Below are 22,805 nucleotides of genomic sequence, written 5' to 3'. Positions count from 1 at the left end.
TAACGAACAGGATTTTGATTATATATTAAAATAATAGTGAATATAAATCATAAGGACCTCAGATCTGCTCCCAAACAGCACTAATTATTACAACAGTCAGACCACCTGGATCCAAATCTGGGCCCTGTTACTCACTAGCTGTATAAACATAGTAAAGCTGCTTAACTTCTCTGTGCCTACATTTCTCCATCTATAAAATGGTATGTTACCTGACTCAGAAATGTAGGAATGGTGACTGGAACATAGTAGTTGCATAACAAATGTTAACTGTTTTAAGTTTCAGCTGACAAGAAAATTTCAGGGAAAGTAAAATAAAAAATTCTACTCAAATGTGTGTCATATATTTATAGTTACATACATACATATATATATATATTTATTAAACCTTTCTCAACAGCTGCTTAAAGGCTAAAGAAAGCAACATGCTATAAGGGATAAGGCACTGGTTTAGGAATTTGAAGATCTGGGTTGTAGCCCAGATCCTATCGTTCACCTGGCTGTGAGATTGGGGTAAGTCATTTAGCTCTTTAGACTTGACTCTTCTCATGCAGAAAATCAGTTGACCCAAAAATCTCTTAACGAACCTTCCAGCTCCAAAATTCTTACATCATTAAGACTTTAGTGAAAATTTTGAGATGGCAAATCTCTTTTGTGATTGTTTAGACAACAGAGTCACTGCAAAATTACTCATTCATTCTATGTACAGTTGATGGAGCACCCATTATGTGCCAGGTACCATGTATGCACAGTGACATAAAAATCACTAAAAAGCACGTTACTTTCTCTCAATAACCCCAGAGTTCAATAAAGAAGACAAGCATGCAAACACATTACACTACAATGTAACATTCATTCATCCATCACATTCACTGGGCACCATGGGCCAGTCACTGTCCTGAGTGCTCAGAATACAATGATAGGCAAAAATAATCATAGTACTCGCCTTCCAAGAGGTTGCTATCCAATTTGATAGACACACATTAAGCAGTTAAGTGCAAACTAGACATTTCAGAAAGGTAAGATACACAGTATTATGAAAGAGAATAACAGGGGGACCTAACCTGATCTCTGGGAGAGGGGTCAGGGAAGGTTTGCCTAGAGAAGTGACATTTAGGTTAGGATCCAAAAGATGAAGAGGAGTGAAGATAATTCCAGACAGAGGGAACACAGGCCCTAATGACAGAGGGAGCTTAAAGGTTTTGAGCTTTAAACTGAAGTTTAAACTGAAGTTTTGAGTTTAAACTGAAAGATTAGCATAAGTAGAAGTCTGAGAGAAAACTGGAGGTGTAAGCAGGGGCCCAAGTACACAGGGCCTTGTTTGTGGGTATGATGAAGATTTTGTTCTTTAGCCTTAAAGCAACCTTAAGGCGTATATGGGTGACGTGACCACATCTGTATTTTTAAAAGTTACTCAGGCTGCAGCTTGGAGAATAGACTAGAAGAAAAAATGAATTGAGACAGACCAGTTAGGGAGCTGTTGTCCTCAAAGTGAAAGACGATGGAATAATAGTATAAAGCATACATGGGTTGTAAGAGATGAGCACTATGCTAGTTAAGTGCGCAAATCACAACAGTAAGGGCAAAGGTAAGGGACAGGGACAGGTTCTACGCAGGTTATGCTTTTACTACGTCTTAGTAAGTGAACAGCCAGAGGAAGCCTGGTATAAAACACAGTAATATGAAAAAGCACAACTGTGTAACTACAAAAAACAGTAATGGTATCCAAAATGAAGTATACAGGATAATCACTAGAATAAGGAGGAAAATGGCAGAACTTCTAGTGATCTTTACACTATCTAAAAAAATGCTTTATAAATATTGGATATCTAAATTAGCAGTAATTCATGAATAGAGTGCATGCTCAATATCTTTTTTAACTGATGGGGGTGTGTATTCAAAAAGTTTGAAGGCCTGGTGTAAGCTCAAGGCACTGAGGCAGCGGGGAGAATGGGCTTGACTATGAAGACTGGAAAAGTAGGCAGAGACCAGATCATGACGTTTAGACTTTATTCCGTATGCAAAGGAAAAATATCTAAAGGATGCAATCAGAAGAATAACCTAATCACGTTTACATTTTATGAAGACTAATCTAGGATCTGAGTGAGGGAGTTTGGAAGCCCGGGGGAAACAAGATAAAGTTATTGCAATAGTCTAGGCAAGAAATGACCAGGGCTGCACGAAGCCAGTGGAACTGGAGAGGTGAAAGCAATTTTAAGAGTTCAGAACAGAGAATTTAGGGATGATTAAAATGTGGGATGAAGATCGGAGTTTATTACAAACTCCCAGGTTTCTGGCTTAGGAGCAACCCCATAGGAGGTTGGGTAGGCAGAAGATTTCAACTGTGTGCTGACTATCCCGGGCCCCTTAGGCAGCCGGACACGCGGGCCTGAAAGTGACGCTAGAGATCCAGACTGGAGAACTGGACTGAGGAATCATCAGAGTACACGGGGACAGTAAAGCTTTAAAAGGGTCAGAACGTCCTGTGGGCCGTACCCCTCCGACTTGGACCAAAGGGGAGCATGCAGTTCAGAAGGGAAGCAGGGCCTGCACTCTTGTGCTATCATTTCACCTGCCAGCACTGCACACACGTAGGAGCAAAGGGTCAGGTCCTCCCCTTCCTCCGACGAGTTGATAGTTTTAATTCATCGTTTTAGAAGGCTGAAACAGACCGACACTGTCCTATGCCGTCCCCGCTGACACCCTCCCAAAGCCTGGTCAGCCCATCGAAGGCTGATACCTCCAGGAGGCGTCCCGCAGCCGTGTATAGGACATCTGCTGGGCGCTCACAGCCGCAAGCAGCTGTCCTCCCAGCACCCTGTCGCTCAGAGAAGACTGACTCCTACCTCGATCCGACTATCGGCCAAGCTGCCAAAGGACAAGGCCAACAACCCTGCCAGGGCAGTCACGACCCGGGGCCGAAACGAGTTGGCGGCCATGTTTGCCGGCTTCAGCTCTCCCGCAACTGAAGGGGCGGGGCGTGGGCCGTAAAGCAGCGCGGAGGCTTTTTTGCGACTCCAGCCCCAACTGCTTGAGGCCCGCCCTTCCCCAGCCTTTAAAAGTCAGCGTTTGCACGCCGTTTGAGCATTTACTTAGCTGGGGTGAGGCTTGCGCACGTCCCTGATCGTTTGCATCTTCAGTTTTTGCTTTGTGAAATAGATATAATGTTCCAAAATTTTTTTGAAAGATGAGGGAGAAAAACATGTGATCCCATAAAGTTTAAGAAGCTGTTTCGTTTTTTGCATAGTGCTCCCCATTCTTTGAATATGCGAAGCATGATGTGGTGGGAAGAGCAAGCGTTTGGGAACAAAAAGGTGGTTAATTGGATGGATTTCAAATGGAAAATTGGGGGGTGCTCCAACTAACAGGCTTAGAGTCTATTACTTATTAAAAGTACGAACAAGGATAAATTAGTTAGATTGTTGTTCTGTAATTGTGGAGCTAAAACTTAGAGAGTCTGAGGATTTAATAAGATCATGTGTATTCGTTCCATTCCGTTCATTATATGTACTAAATTTTAAATTCTGGTTTCTATCTAGCATAATATAAACATGTCTTTATGCTGCTTTATAATCTTGCGGTTTTTAATATTTAATAGTAACATGCAATTCCATCCCTTGTTGAAGCCTCAAAGTAATTGCCCCGTTGTCGAACAATACAAATTTTCTAAGTTCTACTATAAAGATAGTATTGTAGAGAGAATCTTTGGGCATTTGGCTTTTTAAATTTGTTGACTTAATTTCTCTGGATAATATTCCTGGAATAGTAATCTTGGGTCAAAAGTCACAAAAATTTTAGTGCTATCAATGCTGTTGCTTTACAAAGTGTACAAACTCACCATGCCATCAGAATACACACCACCAAATTATAGCGGGTTTTTGCTCTAAATTCCGTGGTATAAAATGTTACCTTGAGGTGATTACATTTGTAGTTCTTTGATTACTGTCAAGAGCTGCTGTCTTTCCTTGTGTTTATAAACATTCTGTACGTCCTCTGATGTAAATTTTCTGTTCGTAGCTTTGTTTTACATATGCATTTGAATGATATCTTTATAAAGAAGTGACATTAGCCCTTGTCATATTGTATGCTATTGCTTTTCCCATTCTCTTGTCTCTCTTTCCATTTTATTTTTTTCGTTTGCTATTGCACTTGGTGAGATGTTTAATGTTGAGTAGTCAGATTTCAGGTTTTCCATTGTGAAGCCAAGAAAGTTAGCACACTACCAGAATGTCTTTTATTCGTTCATTAGTTCAACAAAAGTCTAGTGAATGCTAATAACCTACCAGGATACTGCTGAAAGGAAAGGTTTTGCTCTGGTGGACCTTACTTTCTAGGATGGAAGCCAAACAAGAAGAAAAGAAAAATGAATACAATAAATTCACATAGTGATACAAATAGGATAAAGAGAGAGAAACTGAAGGGGAAAGGAGACACTACTTCAATGGGTGGTCAGGGAAAACCTCTCTGCAGAGGTAACATTTGATCTGGGACCTGAGTGAAGTTGTCTGGGACCTGAATGACAAGTTCATTCTGGTCGCAGATCAAAAGTTTTATTTTCTTTAATTTTATGTTTAACTCTTCAACTATCTGGAATATGTTTTGGTATATGCTGTAAAATGTTATGTGAGTTATCTGTTGCTGCATAACAGACCACCCAAAACTTTGTGGTGCATCCAAGCAGAGAGATGCAAGGATGTAGGAACAGGGAGACAGAATTCTGTGGGAGCCATTGCTGTAACGATCTACCAGTACTTTCATCAAAATTGGTATCCAATTATCCAACATGATTTTCTACGTAATGCTTGCCTTTCCCATTGCCTCAAGATAACTTTTTATTAAATTTTTATAAAAAATACAGTATTTCTAGGCTTTCTGTTCTCTTCAATTAAAATATATGTCTATTTCAGGGCCAATGCCATGTTATTTCAATTATTGTTGCTTTTAATGTATTTTAATATTTGGCCATTAAGGCTAACCATTTCAGTAGACATCATTTTTCACAAAATTCTTTGATGATTTCACCTGGTAATTTTCCAGCTGAATTTTATAACAAGTTTTTCAAGTCATAAGAAAGTAATACTATTTGGATTTTTTAGTGAGATTATACAAAAATCTATTAATAAATCTGAGAGAAGCTGACACCTTTATCATGTTTAGTCTCTCATCCAGGGACATGGAAGTCTCTCATTTATTTGTGGTTCCATTTTTTAATTTCTCCATAAAACTTTAAGTCAGAGATATCTAAATCCATCTGCTTCCTAAGCATTTTAAACATTTGTTGTTATTCTTAATGGATTTCTTTTTCCATTATGTAGGAAATATATGTAAGTAATTATAAATAGGTAATATCTATAATATGTACTCTGATCAGTTATTTGCTCATGTGTAGGTCATATTTTGTGTCCAACAGCTCTTTCATTCTTTTAATAAGAAGAATTATTTCCTTATTTTACTTATGAAAATTATTTAAAAATCTTGTTTGACAAATTGTATTGGCTTTTCTAGTTTTACAATAATATTATCTGCGAACTATCTTTTTCTCTCTTCCTTCCCAGTATTATTCTTTGTATTTCTTTTCCACAGCTTATTTATGGCTCAGTATTAATTAATAATGTTGATAGCAAGCAGATTTCCTTGCTTCATTTTTCTTTTAAAAGGAATGGTTTAGCACTTTGCCATTAAGCCTATCATTAGCTCTTGGACTAGAATAAGTATTCCTTGTCATGTGAAAGAAGTAGATTTCTGTTTCTCTTTGTTGTTTCCATTGAACTACTGATTTTCATGTATGGGATACAGCCAGCTTCATACCTAAATGTAAGACACATGAGCAGTTTTAAACACCACTCAACATGTGAAATAATTTTTTTAAATCTATTGATATGTGCGATAGCATTGTTCAAAATTTCATCAAAATTATTAACAGTACTCATAAATACAGAGAACAGATTAGTGGTTGCCAGAGGTGTGGGGAAGGGGCTGGGTGAAAGGAGTGAATGTGGTCAAAAGGTATAAACTTCCACTTATCAGATAAATAAGTCCTGGGGACATAATGTACAGCATGGTGACTATAGTTAACAATACTGTATTGTATATTTGAAAGTTGCTAAGAGGGTAGATGTTGAAGTTCTCATCCCCAAAAAAAAAATTTGTAACTGTGTGGTGATGGATGTTAACTAATTTATTATGGTAATCATTTTGCAATATATGCATAATATCAAATTATTATATTACATACCTAAAATTAATACACTTGTATATGTCAATTATATCTTTATTTTAAAAAAGAAAAAAAGAATTTTTAACCAGAGTCTGCATTTAGACTAGAATTCAGTTCAGCTATTCATTATGTGAATAATTGACTTAACTTAGCAACTAAAAGAAAAAACAAGCATTTGATTACCAGATCAAAATTACACACATCTGTACACATCTGTGGCTTCTCTAATGAAAGTTTTTATGCCTGGCACTCACAGTAAGTACACCATTAGGTCTATCCATGCTGTTTTTCCTATTGCTCTTCAATCAAGTAATAAATCAGGTTGACTCTATTGACTCCAGTTTTGGATCAGTGTTTATTCTCACTCTCTTCTCTTACCTGTATGCCTCCCATATCTTTTTTTCTCTCTCCTCCTTTCTGCACCAAGAACACCATTGTGTCATTTATTTACTCAGTGGGTATTTATTAAGCATCAGTTACGTACCAGGCATTGTGCTAATCACGGGCAGTAGAACAGAGAGCAAAGACCGAGCAAGTGCCTGCCCTTATGGAGCTTACAATCTAGGGGAGGCAGACATTAACAGTAGAAGCATTTAAATAAATGTAAAAGTCTAATAAGAGAGTTAGACTAGTTAGTCCCCTAGTAGGGGACCCAACCTTATAAGAAAAACCAAAGTAGGGTTCCCTGAGGAAATGGACTGAGCTAAAATTAACAGGTTGATGAAGAAAAGATGGAAGGGTGGGCAGAGCTTTTCAGGCAGAGGAAACAGCTCCTGCAAAGAACCTATGGAAAAAGGGAGCTTGGCTTATTAGAGAAACTTTTTGAGTGACATTGTGTTTGCAGTTCAAAGAACAAAAGAGAGAGTGCTGCAAGATGAAACTGCATTGCTAAGCAGGTGCCACCTCCTGTCAAAGCCTTGAAGGTCAGGTCAAGGAAAGCTTCAGAATGGTAAAGATCACACTGGCTCCAATGAGGAGGATGGCTGCAGGCAGAGCTTTTGGGAGGTGATTGCAATAGTCCAGGCAATGGTAGCTTGGACCAGAGTGATAGAGTGGAGATGATGAAAAATGGAGAGAACTGATAAGAATTTTAAGATTACAACCAACAGAACATGATGATGGATTATATTTTGGAAGTAGGAGAGAGGACAATTTTGAGGGTGACTTTTGGATATCTGACTTGTACAAATGAATGCATAGTGGTGCTATTTTTTTAACATAAGAATCACAGGAAGTGGACCAGGTTTAGGATTCATATACAAGTGAGGTCTAGTTTAAATATCTACCCAGAGTAATTTGGAAGACAAACTTGCATAAACTTATTACAAATACTTTTGTGACTACTAAATAAATGTTACATTTATAAAATGTAAGATGAATGGAAAGGATAAATTTAATCAGGATCGAAACATGGCCCTGGAGAGATTTTGCAATGTGATTTATACTATGTAGTTTAATTGCTACAGGCAAGTCTGTTTGCTACAACAGTCATCACAAGTATTTGATGGAAACATTTCATATCTAACAGTCAAAATGTTTCCTTGGGCAAGATAAAATTCAATGAAAGTAAATTAGATATATAGTAAAATACAAATAGAAAAAATCAATTAAAGCAAAAGGGTTTCCTTTCTAGTGTATTTGTATCATTCTCTGGTACTGATTTTGATATTGGACCACCTTAAATTCCGTTTCAGTTTGGCCTCAAATGCTTTTCATCCCTCCTTTCAGTGAGCCATTTAATGATAGTTTGTTGTCCTGTTGTAATCAGTTTCCATCTCATGACCTTCTTATTAGCTTCAGAACTAACTCATAATAACATTGCTCCAATGAAATGCAACAGAAGAGCAACTACCCTTCAAAGTCTCATTTTTGGAAACACTATGTTGTCATTAAAATGCCATAATGACCTAGACAGAAAGCCATGAATACTTTAGTGATGTAGAACTTGATATTTCATTAGTAGTGTAATCCTCCCTTGTCCATCAAGAAGTCACTGGTTCTATTGGTACAAAGCTAATTGATAGAATTTAGTTCTCCATGAGCTGAGAATTTTCTACAAGTGCAATTGATATTATTCAATTTTATATTGCTTTATTCATTAAGCACCTTGTGAGATTCTCCAAGTCCCAAAGACTTTTAATGAATATTTTAATTATATCATGATTAGTAAAATATGGGGCATCCTGAAAGGCATCTCTTAGGAAGTTATTGGAATGGTGCAGAGGAGGGGGAAGAGTTATGTGTTTAATAGAAATTGCAGGGCCGGCCCAGTGGCACAGCAGTTAAGTGCACACATTCCACTTTGGCAGCCTGGGGTTCGCCGTTCGGATCATGGGTGCGGACATGGCACTGCTTGGCAAGCTATGCTATGGTAGGCATCCCACATATAAAGTAGAGGAAGATGGGCATGGATATTAGCTCAGGGCCAGTCTTCCTCAGCAAAAAGAGGAGGATTGGCAGCAGATGTTAGCTCAGGGCTAATCTTCCTCAAAAAAAAGAAAAAGAAAAGAAAATTGCTAGAAGGGTACTGTGGTAGGCAGAATAATGACTCCCCAAAGATGTCATTGTCTCAATCTAGAACCCGTGAATATGTGACCTTACATGACAAAAGGGACTTTGCTGATGTGATTAGGATCTTGAATAGGGGAGATTATATTGAATTATCTGGATGGGTCCAGTGTAATCACAGAGAACTCATAAGAGGAGGACAAGAGGATCAGAGAAGAGAAGGAGATGTGATGATGGAAGCAGTGGTCAGAGTGATGAAGAGCCACCAGCCAAGGAATGTGAGTAGCTTCTAGAAGCTGGAAGAGGCAAGGAACTGGATTCTCCTGTAGCACTTCCAAAAAAAAACTCAGCTCTACCAACCCATTTTGGACCTCTGACCTCCAGAACAATAAGATAATAAATTTATTTTGTTTTAAGCCACTGAGTTTGTAGTAATTTGTTACAGCAGCAGCACGAAACTACTACAGGTACTTAAAACTGTTAACAGTGGTTGGGGGTCTTCATTCTTTCTACAAAGAGCACATATCACTTTTATTATCATAAAAAATGAATACTTTTAGTGTTATTTAAAGACATAACTAACATTCCTCCCTCCCTTTACATCTAGTAACAGCAGGTGCTCACTGCTGGAAACGGTCTATTCACTCTGCTTGATTTAGCCAAATTTAGTTTAATAATCAAACATTCTCTCTCCCTCTTTCTCTCTCTCTCTCTTTCTGTCTCTCTCTTTCCCTCCCTCTCTCTCAAAGACTTCAGTCAAATGAAATAATTAAGTTGATAAATTGAAGCCACTGGACAAAAACGTATGATAAAATAATGGTTAAATCACCTCCTTGTCCAGAGCTTACATTAGGAAACTATTAGATTTATTACCTTTTGGTAGTCAATCTATCAAAAAGAGCTTGTGAAATGCACTTAATGTTGACCTTGGGGGGAAATAAGACCCAGCTTCTTTGCCAGTTGCAATTCTATTTTTATCAGATCAAAATTAAGAAACACAAGAGAAGGGACAATGACAAAAATTATTTTGAAATCAAGGCAAAATGTATCACCAAAAGAACTTTCCTCAAAGGAATTTTCTAAGTGAAATAACTGGATATTTAAAAAAAATAAGAATTCCAAATTTCTCAACATTAGAATCTTCAGTTCCAGTTCCCAGATGAGTAGTAATTTTCCAAACTATAATTTGAGATTACCTTAGGAGGAGGAGGAGAGAATGACAACTCTATGATAAATATGCTTTAATGATGTTTGTAGTGAAGGATTAATGTCTCTAGGAAAACTAAAAGGAAGAATAATAGAGACAGCCTATTAATCAACATCATGCCACCAAAATCACTAAACAAGTAAAATGTTCTCAATTTTATTTGTGACCCTTTTTGTTTGTTTGCCTGCTTGCTTCTCAGTACACTTAGGTGTCTGTAACATTTTGAGTGGGTAATGTCGTTTAATGAGAATCAGCATAAATGTGCCTATGTTCAACAAATAATAAATCATAATGTAGAATTGATAATAATGATGCTATTATGAGAAGTTATATGTTGTTTGCAACAGAGATTTATATAAACTTGATTACAAATAAGACAGACTATTTTTATGACATAAAAAATGGAAGATTTAGAGTTCAGATATTTTTGCTATGGATGAAATAAAATATTTAGGATCTGTAATGGATTGAATAGTGTCTTCTCAAAATTCATGAACACCCAGAACCTGAACATGTGACCTAATTTGAAAAGATCTTTGCATAGGGGCCGCCCCGTTGGCCGAGCAGTTAAAGTTCCACAGACTCTGCTTCAGCAGCCCGGGTTCGAGCGTTCCAATCCTGGGCGCAGACCTACTCCACTCATCAGCCATGCTATGGAGGCATCACACATACAAAAAATAGAGGAAGATTGGCATGGATGTTAGCTCAGGGCGAATTGTCCTCACCAAAAATAAAAGAAGGTCTTTGCATGTGTGATCAAGGAGGAAAAGGATGAGATCGCACTGGATTACAGTGAACCCCTAAATCCAATAACTTGTGTCCTTATAAGAAGAGGAAAGCACACAGGGAGATACACCCAGAGAAGACAGTCATGTAAGATGGAGGAGTGATGCAACTACAAGCCAAGGAACGCCAAGGTTTGCTAGGAGCCACCAGTAGCCCGGAAGAGACAAGGAAGGATTCTTCCCTGAAGCCTTTAGAGGGACCATAGCCCTGCCAACACCTTGATTTCAAACTTCTAGCCCCCAGAACTATGAGAGAGTAAATTTCTGTTGTTTTTAAGCCATGTAGTGTATGGAAACATTTGTTATGACAGCCCTAGGAAATTATACAGGACCTAACATAGCCAACCAAATTTTCTGGTATTATGCTATCTCTGTTCATTATTTCCTTCACATATTTAGCTTCTTTTATTGTGGAAATAGAGACCAACAAAGAATAGTTTGTTTTGTGATGATTATAGCAATCACTATGTATTCATTCAGCGAACATTTGAACACTACATCAGTAATGATGATTTTGCCCAAAAGCAAGAGAAACTCCCATTAAATTGATTTAAATCACAAGGATATTTAATTACCTGGCAAGACAAGCAGTCCACTGAAAGGTGTTTTCAGGATTGGTTTGCAAACTCAGTGCTTTCTTCAAAGACCAAGGGTCCTCCTGTTCCTCCATCTCAGCATATAGGCTTTGGGACCCTGACTTGTTTTTCATGGTAGCAGGGTGGCTGCTGAAAGCTCCCAATGTCATATCCTTGCATGTCAGGGAAGATAATCTCAGTAGCCTCCAAGCAGACTTCACTGTATGCATGATTGCCCAGGCTTGGTCACATGCCCATTTCCAGACCTGACAAAGGGGCACAAGATTGGTAGGACTAGCCAAGATCAATTACTATTTGTCCCAGACAGATAGTAACCTTGCTTCCAGAAAAAGGACTAGAGCTCTGTGAGCAAAGAAGCAGCAGAATCACTGGGGCAAAAGATATGCATATTTAATTTGATGAAGCAAAGTCAGATTTCTCTCCACAATAGATACGCCATCTAAACAACCACCAGCAGTGCGTGAGGATTCCTATGCCCCCATACTTGGCGTTTCTCTTTTCTTTTTTCCATTCTAATAGGGGTAAAGTGATAGCTCATTGTTTTAATATATATTTCTCTGAGGACTAATACTTTTGAACTTGTCTTCATACACTTGTTAACCTCTTTGGATTTCCTCATCTGTAAAGTGCCTGTTCATATTCTTTGCCCTTTTTAAAGTGGTGTTTTCTATCTTTTCCTTGTTTATTTGCAAGAGTTCCTTACAAAGTGCAGATATTTACTCTTTTATTGGTTTTAGACATTTCATATGTGTTCTCCCCCTCCTGTCATTGGTCTTTCAACTTTGTCCGTGTTGTCCTTCATTGGACAGAAATCCTTAAATTAATGAGATTAAAGTATACATACCTCACACAGTTATTGTGAACTTTAAATATGATGATGTATGAAATCTCTTGACTACAATGCTGGGTACAAAGTAAGAGCTTAATAAACAGATCTCTGATATTATTATTGCTGTCATTGTTATTCATTTCACCCTATCTTTCCCAGAAGAGTAACAACTATCTTTTGCTACCATAACACCCTACATGTATTTCTGTCTTAGCGATTGTTATATTGTCTCTCAGGGCGGACAGATCGTACTCTTGGAAGCCAAGGACCAGGCCTTATTCATCTTGTGTTCCTGTGACCTAGGACATGCTAAAAGATGCTCCATAAATGTATTTTGAATAAATATAAATAAATGAGATTTCAAAGAAATTTAAATAATGAAGAATACTACTTTCAATAGAAATCATGAAAAAGTTTTATATTTTAAAAAAATAAAATGGGAGAAAATATTTGCAGAAAATACATCTGATAAAGGACTGTTATCCAAAATATGCAAAGAATTCTTAAAACTCAACAATAGGAAAATGAACAACCAGATTTTAAAATGGGCAAAAGACCTAAAGAGACACCTCACCAAAAAAGATATACAGATGGCAAATAAGCATATGAAAAGATGTTCATCATATGCCATTAGGGAAATGCAATAATGAGATACCACTACACATCTGTTAGAAGGGCCAGTATCCAAACACCGACAACCCAATTGCTGACAAGGATGTGGAGCAACAAGAACACTTGTACACTGCTGGTGGAAATTCAAAATGGTACAGTTACTTTGGAAGACAGTTTGGTAGTTTATTACAAAATTAAATACACTCTTACCATATAATGCAGCAGTAGTTCTCCTTGATGTACTGAAATGAGTCAAATGCTTATGTACACACAAAAACCTGCACACAGATGTTTATAGCAGCTTTATTCATAATTGCCAAAACTTGGAAGCAACCAAGATGTCCTTCAGCAGGTGAATGGATAAATAAACTAGTATGTCCAGACTCTGGGATATTATTCAGTGCTAAAAGGAAATGAGCAATCAAGCTGTGAAAAGACATGGAGGAATCTTAAATGTATATTGCTAAGTGAATGAAGCCAATGTGAAAAGGCTGCATACAATCAATATACGGTTCAAGCTATACAACATTCTGACTAAGGCAAAACTATGGAAACTGTGAAAAGATCAGTAGTTGCCAGGGACTGAAGGGAGGGAGGGACAAATAGGCAGGGCACAGAGGACTTTTAGGGCAGTGAAGCTATTCTATATGATACTACAGTGATGGATACATGTCATTATGCATTTATCCAAACACGTAGAATGCACAACACCAAGAATGAATCCTAATGTAAACTATAGACTTTGGATGACAATGATGTGTTAATAGAGTTTCATCAATTGTAACAAACGTACCACTGTGGTGCAGAATGTCAACAGTAGGGGAGGTTGGATGGATGGGAAGCAGGGCACAGAGGATATGTGGGAACTGCGTACTTTCCACTCAGTTTTGCTGTGAACCTAAAACTTCTCTAAGAAATAAAGTTTATCAAAAAAGTAAAATACATCAATAAAAAGTACAGACCAAGTTATTGTTACAAAACAAAAAAAGACAATTGGTGAGGGCCAAATTCAGTGAATTAACCTTAAAGAAAGTGACCTGGTATGTCAAAGAAAGCAAAATGAGTCCATTACTAGTAAGAAAAAGAGGGGACATTTTAAAATGATGATTCTATGTATGATATATAATTTTATTTTGATCGTGTTGTTTTAACCACTAATAAACATTTTTAACCTCATCAGCTGACAAATATGATGGGTACATTTTAATTTCAAATAAGCAGAGCAATTATATGAAGCAGTCAGCCAAAGGGAGACGAAGAAAAGTTAAAGGGCATGGATAATCAATAACTGCATGGTCATTACCTTGACCCATGGTGCTAGCTATATAGCAACACTTGACAGATTTATCAACAACTGAGAAATTCTTTGAGATTCTAAAAATTTTTCACCAGCCTAAAAATACTTCCCAGTAATAACCCTGAATTTGCCCAAATGTCACCAAGTCTCTGCAGAGTTATACTCAGCATTTTGTATAGTTTCCTTAAATGTATACAGATGAGCAAACGTTCATCATTTATACTGCTGGTGTTTGGGTCTCAGCTAGACATTACTAGCTATGTCTCCTTGGGCAAGTTATATAATTCTACTAAGGTTTGGTTTTCTCATATATAAAATGAAAATAATAATAATGCCACTTTCATGAATTATTGCATATATATGCATGCTAAAGCCCTTAGCTCAGTGTCTGATACATAACAAGTACCCAAATAATGTTAGTTATTAACAGTTCCTTCTTCCCATCCCATATGGTCAGCCCCATTCTCTGTCTCCAGCAAATTCTCTAGTTTGTTCTCTATCTGCACCAAGAAAACTCCAAATTTCAGGTCTATGGGGGCAAAAAATTATTCCGGTAGTCTGATTTGTAACTGTACTGCAAAATTGACTTCCACTGTCTTCCTGAGTTTCACTTACTTAATAGAATAATTTATTTTCAATGTTCTTGTTTTTCCAATAACTGCAAGGAAATTTTTGCAAAATTCAAAGTACTGTTTCTAATATCTCAATCCATAGGAATTGTAAAATAAATAGAGTTAAGTTGTAATTCACATTGCCAGACAACTCTCTATATAGTGACATATTCTGGCAAAAATGTAAACTAAAATTTTCACATAAACTAGATCTTTCTAATTTCTAATTTTATCTGTCAGTTTTGATGAAAAAAACCCTAATCTTTTCATGCATGGTTGCAAAAGCATCTTTGCCTATAAGAGAGAGATTGTTTTGAATAGAGAAGTACCCATCAGTGAAAGATATGTAGGGTTATTATGTCAGTAAATTTCTATAGCTGCATCCTATTGTTTTAAGAAAATACGAAACAAAAATTACTTTAGTTCTTAAGGGCATCATTAGAGATAGAGATCTCAGAACAAATTTAATCAAAATAAAATGCATTTTACTTCTTTTGTGTCATTACCACAGAATGAATATCAATGCTTTGTTTACGTTTTCTTTCTTTTTGCAGTTGGGGCTTTTTATCATTTGAAATCTAAGTTGATTTTCAAATAAGTAAAACAACTTTTAATGTCCCATGTGGCTCTCTTTTGTTTTCTCCACCCCTTCTTTAAATGGGATTTATAATTATTTATTTCAAAAAAATTTAACACATCAATTTTAAGTCAGATTCAAAGATTCAAAGGAAATTTTAAACATAATTAGAGAAAGTTGTCTAAAACTGATTTTGAACACCTTAGTAAAGACACAATTCAAGCAAAAGGGAGCACATTCTGACCAACTACTATGTGCCAGGCATCACAGTGAGCCCCAAAGATAAAAGCTGAATAGCATAGTTCTTAGCTGCAGGGGCTCATTCTGCAGGAACAGAGGAAGAGAGCAGCCACTTGAATAAATAATAGTGTACCAGGGTTCTAGAGCTTTGATGGAGGTATATCTAAAGTCCTACTGGAGTACAGAGAAATTGTTAATTCTAGTTAATGTCTCTAACCCCAGTGCTCCATATGCATAATGGAGACTAACATTAGACCTATCTCATAGGGTCATTAAAAAGATTAAACAAGATAATAAATGTGAAGTGTTTGACACTGTGGCTGGCATATGGTAAGTACTCAATAAGTTTAACAGCTGTCATTATTTTTAGTATTGCTATAATTATTATTAGGAAGAGTCAGTGAAGGTTCCACTGAGCAGGCAACACTAGAACTGGGGTGTTCAGAGATGGATAGAAAGAATAAGACTTTGTCTGTTTGGAAGGGGCAAAGGGCATTCCAGGCAAAGGGAAGGACATGAGCCAAGATACGGAATCAGGAAAAGGAATGCTGTTAACTTTCGAGGAAGGACAAGTAACCCAATTCACTGGAACATAGGATCGTGGATCCGAGTGGTGGGCAGTGGTGCTAGACTGTGAAGAACCTTAAACTCAAGGTCAGTGTCATCCTGTAGACAGCACACAGCTCTTAAAAATTTTCAAGTAGCAAAGTACTATGATCAAATTTATGTTTTAGTAAGACAGCAGTAAAGATACTAGAGATTGTTAGCAGGCTACAATAATAGTTTATATGGGAAGTCATAATAGTTAACACACAATGCTTATTATGTGCATATGCTAATTATTTACCTATTTATGTGTATTAATTCTTATAACAGCTCTTTAAGGCAGGTGCTATTATTACTCCCTTTTACGAATGTGTAAACTTAGGTGTACCGTTGTCAAATAATTTGCCTAAAGTTCCATGGCTAGTAAGTGTTGAGGCTAGGATTCAAACCCAAGAAGTCTTACTCCTGAATCTGCATGGCTAACCACTCACTTTCACTGCTTCTCAAGTAATGAGTCAAGCTAGAGAAAAAGCAGGAAGAGTGGAAAGAGTAGCTGTATTTAAGGGGCATTTTGAAAGTAGAATCAACAGAATTTGATGAGTGGTTTTCAATTCAATAGAGATTTACTGAGTTCCTACTACATGGCAAGCACCTGCAGCTACAATGATGAAAAAACAGACAAAGCACCTGTTTTCATTTCCAAACACTATTTGTTGGCCAGGGGAAGAGTAGACAGTATGTGGTTCATAGTAAGAAAGGAAGTGAATGATGGGTAATAGAAAATAATAGAAGGGGAGCTACCTCAGTTAGGTGAACTGTGACCCTGAGAAGGTGGCATTTAAACTAAGATGTGAAGAATCCTAATGACCCAGCCACCAGGTGAAATGTCTGAGTTATTAGAGTTTGGCAAAAAGAGAAGAGTGGCGTGAGACAAGGTTGGAGAATTAGGCAGTCATCAATTCATGTAGGACCTTTAAGGCCAGGGTAAAAATTTTGATATAACTCTAACTGTAATGAGATGCTCCAAAGGGTTTTAAGGAGAGGAAAGAATTGGTATTGAGGAAAGAGGAGTAGCTGAGGAGCAGTTGTGGATTCTTTCAGAATGGGTGACTGCGAAAATGATGCTGTTTCCATCATAGATGGCAAATACAGAAGGAGGAGTAAATTGGGGTTGTGGGAGTTAGCAGAGTTCAGTCTGGGATATTTAGAGTTTGAGTTACCCACAGAACCTCCAAGCTAGAAACAGAGGTGTAGACTGAGCTTAGTAGAAGACGAGTAAAGGGGAGACTTCAATATTTATACGTCATAAGCAGGTCCTTGATGTCAATGGTGATACCACCCAGGGAGCACCTGCAAATCAGGTCTTAGGAAAAGGAAGATGGGAAACTAGACTGAAAAAGGGCAGTCAGTGAGGAAGGACCAACAGGGAGGGAATTTGGCAGAGTAGGGGGTTGGGGAGGATGCATGCAACAAACATCAAGAAGGAAGAGGCCTGGGAAGAAGGGCTAGATTTGGGCATTCAGAAGTCATTATGACCTTTGCTAGGGCAATTAAAAATCATCTCTTGAGCTAGCCCTGATAGTCTTGTGGTTAAAGTCCGGTGATCTCACAGCTTCAGTGGCTAGGGTTCATTTCTCGGGCACGGAACCACACCACTTGTCCGTCAGTTGCCATGCTGTGGTGGCAGCTCACATAGAAGTAGAGGGACTTACAACTAGGATATACAACCATGCTCTGGGGAGCTTTGGGGAGAAAAAAAAAAAAGAGGAAGATTGGCAACAGATGTTAGCTCAGGGCGAATCCTTCCCTGCAAAAGAAAAAAAATCCTCTCTCATTTTCCATAAAAACCACCCAGGGCCTGACCAATCCAATTGCTGTAACAACCAGTAGAATTATTTACATGCAACTGTTATAATAAAGATATCTTTATATTTTATGTTTCTGTTTATATGATTATAATGATTCATTGTTTCGGTTCCTGTTATTGTTTGGTGTCTCCAGTGGGAATGATACAGTAAGTTGGTAGGAAAATTTCAGTAAGGAATTTAAGCTAAAATTTGAAACAAGAGTATGTTCTCCATAAATGGAATTGGGGATGATGGATTTCAGATATCCGAAAAGATACAAACAAAATTGCTGATGTCCAAAAGCAAAAAAGTGCTAGAGAGATGGTAATTGGACCAATTTAGTGGGGCTGAGTAAGGGTTCTTTTATGGCAGACATTAGTAGTAAAGCAGAAGGGTGGGTGGTGACAGGATGTGGAGGCGTTTAAATGCAAGACTCAACTTGTTTGAATCTTCTCCTGTACGTTATGAAGGATTCCTGAGGACTAGGAAGGAAGGAAGATACAGGATAAGACTACTGTTAATCTGAGGATGGTGTTCAGCAGACTGCAGGCAGCAAGGCGAGTTAACCTGAAGACCTTTCCCAGCTAGGCAGGGGTCAGATGAGGACTAGGCTTTTTCAAGCGGAGTCCTCATCAATCAAGAGAGCATGCAGAGTTGGCACAAAATTGAAAAACAAATACCCTGAAAGACACTCAGAATCAGAACCAGGCTAGAACACACAAAATCTATTCATTCATCTAAGAAGCAAGATGGAATGTGAGAGCCAAGGTATAGAGTCAAAACAGGGAAGAGTAACAGAGATTCAAAGGGGATGGACATGGCAGGAGGAGGTGAAGCTAAAGAAATCTGTAAGACAGAGTACAGATACTGAGATAATAAGCTGCCACAGTCTGGTGGTGAGAGTCAGAATGGAGATGGGGCTTCAATTATAAGAGATATTTCAAAATAATAATGTGTGAGATTTGTCGACTGTCAGACGCCAAAAAAGGGGGAGAATTTTGGACATAGTGACTACAAAAATGGTGATGCCACTAATAGAAACGGGGAGAAAAGTAGGAGCTAGTTTTGAAAGGTGACTGGAAGATGAAGAATTTCTTTTTGAATATGCTAGGTCCAAGTAGAAATGTCTTCAAGGCCACTGAAATGTGAGATTAGAGGCAGAATTAGAGGCACTATTCATATAAATATAGCAGATGAAGGTGTTAGAATGCATGAAATTTCAAAGAGGCAGAGGCTAAGAAGACAGAAAAATCAAGAGCCAAAACCAGAACCTCTCTGTTTGAGACAAAAAATAGGAAAGGAGAAAAAGGAAATAATTGAGGTAGGAAGAAAATATAAATAGACTGATGTCATAGAACCTCAGGAGGAATATACAAACGGAGATGGTCCCGAAGTCAGAGCAGACACGGTGGGAGAACAACTTCAGGTACGCAGCAGTGTGACTTCTGGTCCTCTCTGCATCCTCCTCCACCGCCCGTTCCCCAGCTCTTCCTCACGAAGTATCTCCTTCTACTTGGTCAGAGCATCCATGGCCTCCAGGGAGGAGAAGAGATGTAAAATAAAATGGTCAACACTTATATCTTTAATCACAAAGTAGACTGTTGAAACTAGTAGGTTTTTGAGTTTTAGAAGGCTTAGCTCTAGAAGAATTGAAGCCTAAGATTTCTTCCCAAAAAAAGGGCCAAAGTAACATCCACTTACCATCCTCTGGGGAGAAGAGATTCAGAGTGAAAGGAAGAAGCTAAGACTGTAGCAGGTTCTCACAAGAGGTCTTTTCCTGCCCTCTCTAAGAGCTGGTCTTGGGGAAGGGTGGTGGATAACAGGCCCACCATATAAACTTCGGGGGTAGAGGGGTCCTAAAGAGGGGCCTTGTGTCTGCTTCACATCTGGAGTTCTCGAAGTTAAGCACAAAGGATCCCAAAGACATGCCTTGGGCCACAATGGGGTGAAGGCAGTAGGACAGAGAAGTCCAGCGACAGCTCTGGGTTGCTCACAGACCCAGAGAAGTGAGAAGTGGGGGGTGATTGACGAAACCTTCTCCTTATTTCAAAGAATAAAGCTACAAAGCAAACAGCCAGAGGCCCAAAGGGTCTTACAGTCCTTAAAAGAGATCACATCTGCAGACGTCAGCATGGACTGCGCAAACAGGAAACCAGAGGCAGACCTAGTGTATGTGAGCGCGAGCAATTACCGGCCACCTCAGAGAATTCCAGAGCAGAATCCCCTGCTTGTTCAATGCTGTAATGCCTGCATGACCCCTCCAGCACCGGTTCCCTCTCCCTCCCTCCTCTAATGAGATGCCGTCCTGGGGAGAGGAGAAGGGAGAGTGCTGGGAACTGGATTACATTTAAACCTAAATGAGGGATAAATGATGGCATTCGCCTGAGTTTACCTTTAGTTATGAGATAAAGTTTTCTGCCATCAGGTGAAAACAGGAGCTAGAAGTAGAAATTAAATTTAGTAATGGGAAAATAAAGTGAGATTTCTTCTTTTGCACACACAGGTTTGTGTTTGTGAAATCCGCACCTGCTATATATACAAACCTAACAACTATTCTGTGCCTTGAATAACACTCTTCTACTTTTGACACAAACCAAAAGAGGCACAAAAATGCTCAAAATTAAGGATAAAATTATACCTAAGCAATTTGTAATAATGCCACAAGGGTGTTATGAGTGTAAGAGAAAATTTTTTTTTTTCTGTTGTGTATAATTAAATGATGCATCCACTCAATTTTCATTACAGCTCTTCAAATGATGGCTATGAAAAAGGATGTTAAATATAATCTGTGCAGTTTCAGTATGTCAAATACCATTTAATTTCTCTTCTAAGAATGTAGAAATAGAATCTTCCAGAAACAAGCATTTCAATTAAATGCTTTTGAAATTACTTGGACAAAGGTTCAATTTTTACGCCAAAATGTTTTATCAGGGGAGAAAGTGCTTGTAAAAATCTATTACATTATTCCAGCTGAGGGTTGTGAGTGAAGTGTAATGATGATTTATTTTAATACAAAAAAAAAAAAACCAGCTTTAAAAGAAAATCTAACTCCATTAAGGAAAAAAAAAAAAAGAGTAGTGCCAAGCATCGCCGGATTTGATCAGTTTAGGATGTATGCAATCTGGGCTTTCTCAGGCACCCCAACCAGATTGCAGAGGTCAAGGAGGTGAGCATAACAAAAACCAGGTAATGAACACAGTCTTTGGTCTTGAACTTTTACCCAGCAGATTTGCTGGCATCTATCAGTGCTGTAGATTGCACCATAAAATGTTCCAGGAACCTCAGCTCTCTTCTACCTTAGTGATAATTCCTTTACCAAACAGGGGACTTAGCAAGAGGTTTGGGAAGTCTCTGTGCCCCACTTCTTGCTTAATAGTCTTAGTCCTAGGAGGCCATTTGCAGTCCAAGTGGGTCCCTTCTCTGTTTCTGAAGAGTCCCTTCAGGTGCCCACTACAGAAAACCTGTAGTGGGCGTGTGGATTGGCTCTACATCTAGGTCCTTCTTAGAGCAGACAAAGTGTACTAATCCTGAAATGCAAAAGACATTTCCACTTCAAAAACGAAAGAATATATTCAGCTAGTACAAATTCATGATTTACCGAAGGCCAGAAAGTTTATGCCCACTGAGAGGGCTCTCAGAATAAGACAAATACGCTCTCAGTCTCTGCTTTTCCAGTGGCAAGAATGAGGAGTGAGCTCTGTGCCCTCTGGAACTCATGGATCATCATCAACAAACTTTCTTGTTTTCTAAGTTTCTTCTGTCAGCATTTCCTTCACCTTCTTGCTTTACTGTAAAACTGGCTCTCTGGGATCCTCTCACGTGGTGTCTGTTTTCCCTGCATATTCCTGGAAATATTAGGTCCGCGGGTAAAATAGGAGGTGGGGTAGGTGTCCTCCTTGCTTCACCTCCAGGTCATCCTGTTTTCCTCCTCCCAAAAATTCTCTGACTTTCAATCTGAGATCATCTGACTATACTACCCATTACCTCTTCTTGTTGCAGTCATTCACCAGACTTTAATTCCTGGCTCACGGTCGCTCTCTTCCACACTATTACTTTCTTAATTGCTGGCCACTTCAAAATGCAGATAGATGATCCTTCCAATACTCTAGCCTCTAAATTCCTTTACCTCTTCTCCTCCACAACCTTGTCCATCATTTCATGTTAGCCACTCGTTCCTAACCTTAGACCTTGTTATTACCAAAAATTGCAACCCTTCTATAATCCAAATTTTCAGCATCCGACTTCCCACCACCAACTATTTTTCTGGTTCACTGTCTTTGAACACTGTGTCCAAAGATCTCTGACCATATCAAAACCAACAATTCATTGATTCTACCACCTTTTCACTTTCTCTCACCTCATCTCAGGTGCTCACATCCATCTATGTCCTTAACTTCCATGTTCAATCATTACAACCATTTCATCATATTCCAGCATACAGCATATATGCTTGCCTAAAGCCTAAGCCCTGTTAAGTCCAATTGTCCATTGCTAAAATGCTCAAAACCTACATCTAATCCATCACCAAACATGCCTTCAGAACATATCTTGAATACAACTGATTTTTATCACCTCTATCATCAACACCCTGGTCCAAGCCACCAGCATATCTCTCTCTCTGTCTCTGTCTCTCTAGATTATTATAACAGGCTCCCAACTGGTTTCTCTACCCTTGCTTCCTAAACGCTATTCTCCAAACATAGTAAAGCTGTTACCATGTAAGTCAGATCATGTCATTCCTCTGCTCAAAAAACTCTAATCCCTTCCATCTCACTCAGAGTAAAAACCAAAGTCCTCACAATGACCTACCAGGCCCTACCAACTAAAAATTTGTACTATATAAAGATCTGTTGAATGAATAAATGAATATTTTTGAATAAGGAACTACTCTGAAAATGTATCCATAGTAATTAAAGATGCCCAGTCTATGCTCTCC

General features: G+C 38.3%; 1 protein-coding gene across 2 annotated transcripts in view; it reads right to left on the bottom strand.

The window, feature by feature from the left end:
- PIGK (phosphatidylinositol glycan anchor biosynthesis class K) overlaps nt 1-3,048 on the bottom strand; it is a 110,122-nt gene extending 107,074 nt beyond the window's left edge. For both annotated transcript variants that reach the window (XM_070592031.1, XM_070592030.1), the window contains exon 1: nt 2,844-3,048. In XM_070592031.1, coding sequence (XP_070448132.1) covers nt 2,844-2,936 — 93 coding nt within the window. In that variant the 5' untranslated portion in view covers nt 2,937-3,048. The remainder of the gene's footprint in view (nt 1-2,843) is intronic.
- Nucleotides 3,049-22,805: the final 19,757 nt, after the last annotated feature.

The sequence above is a fragment of the Equus przewalskii genome, chromosome 24, assembly GCF_037783145.1.
Source record: "Equus przewalskii isolate Varuska chromosome 24, EquPr2, whole genome shotgun sequence".
Classification (NCBI taxonomy): domain Eukaryota; kingdom Metazoa; phylum Chordata; class Mammalia; order Perissodactyla; family Equidae; genus Equus; species Equus przewalskii.
Note: the sequence above shows the minus strand (reverse complement) of the source record. Positions and strands in the feature narration are given on the sequence as shown.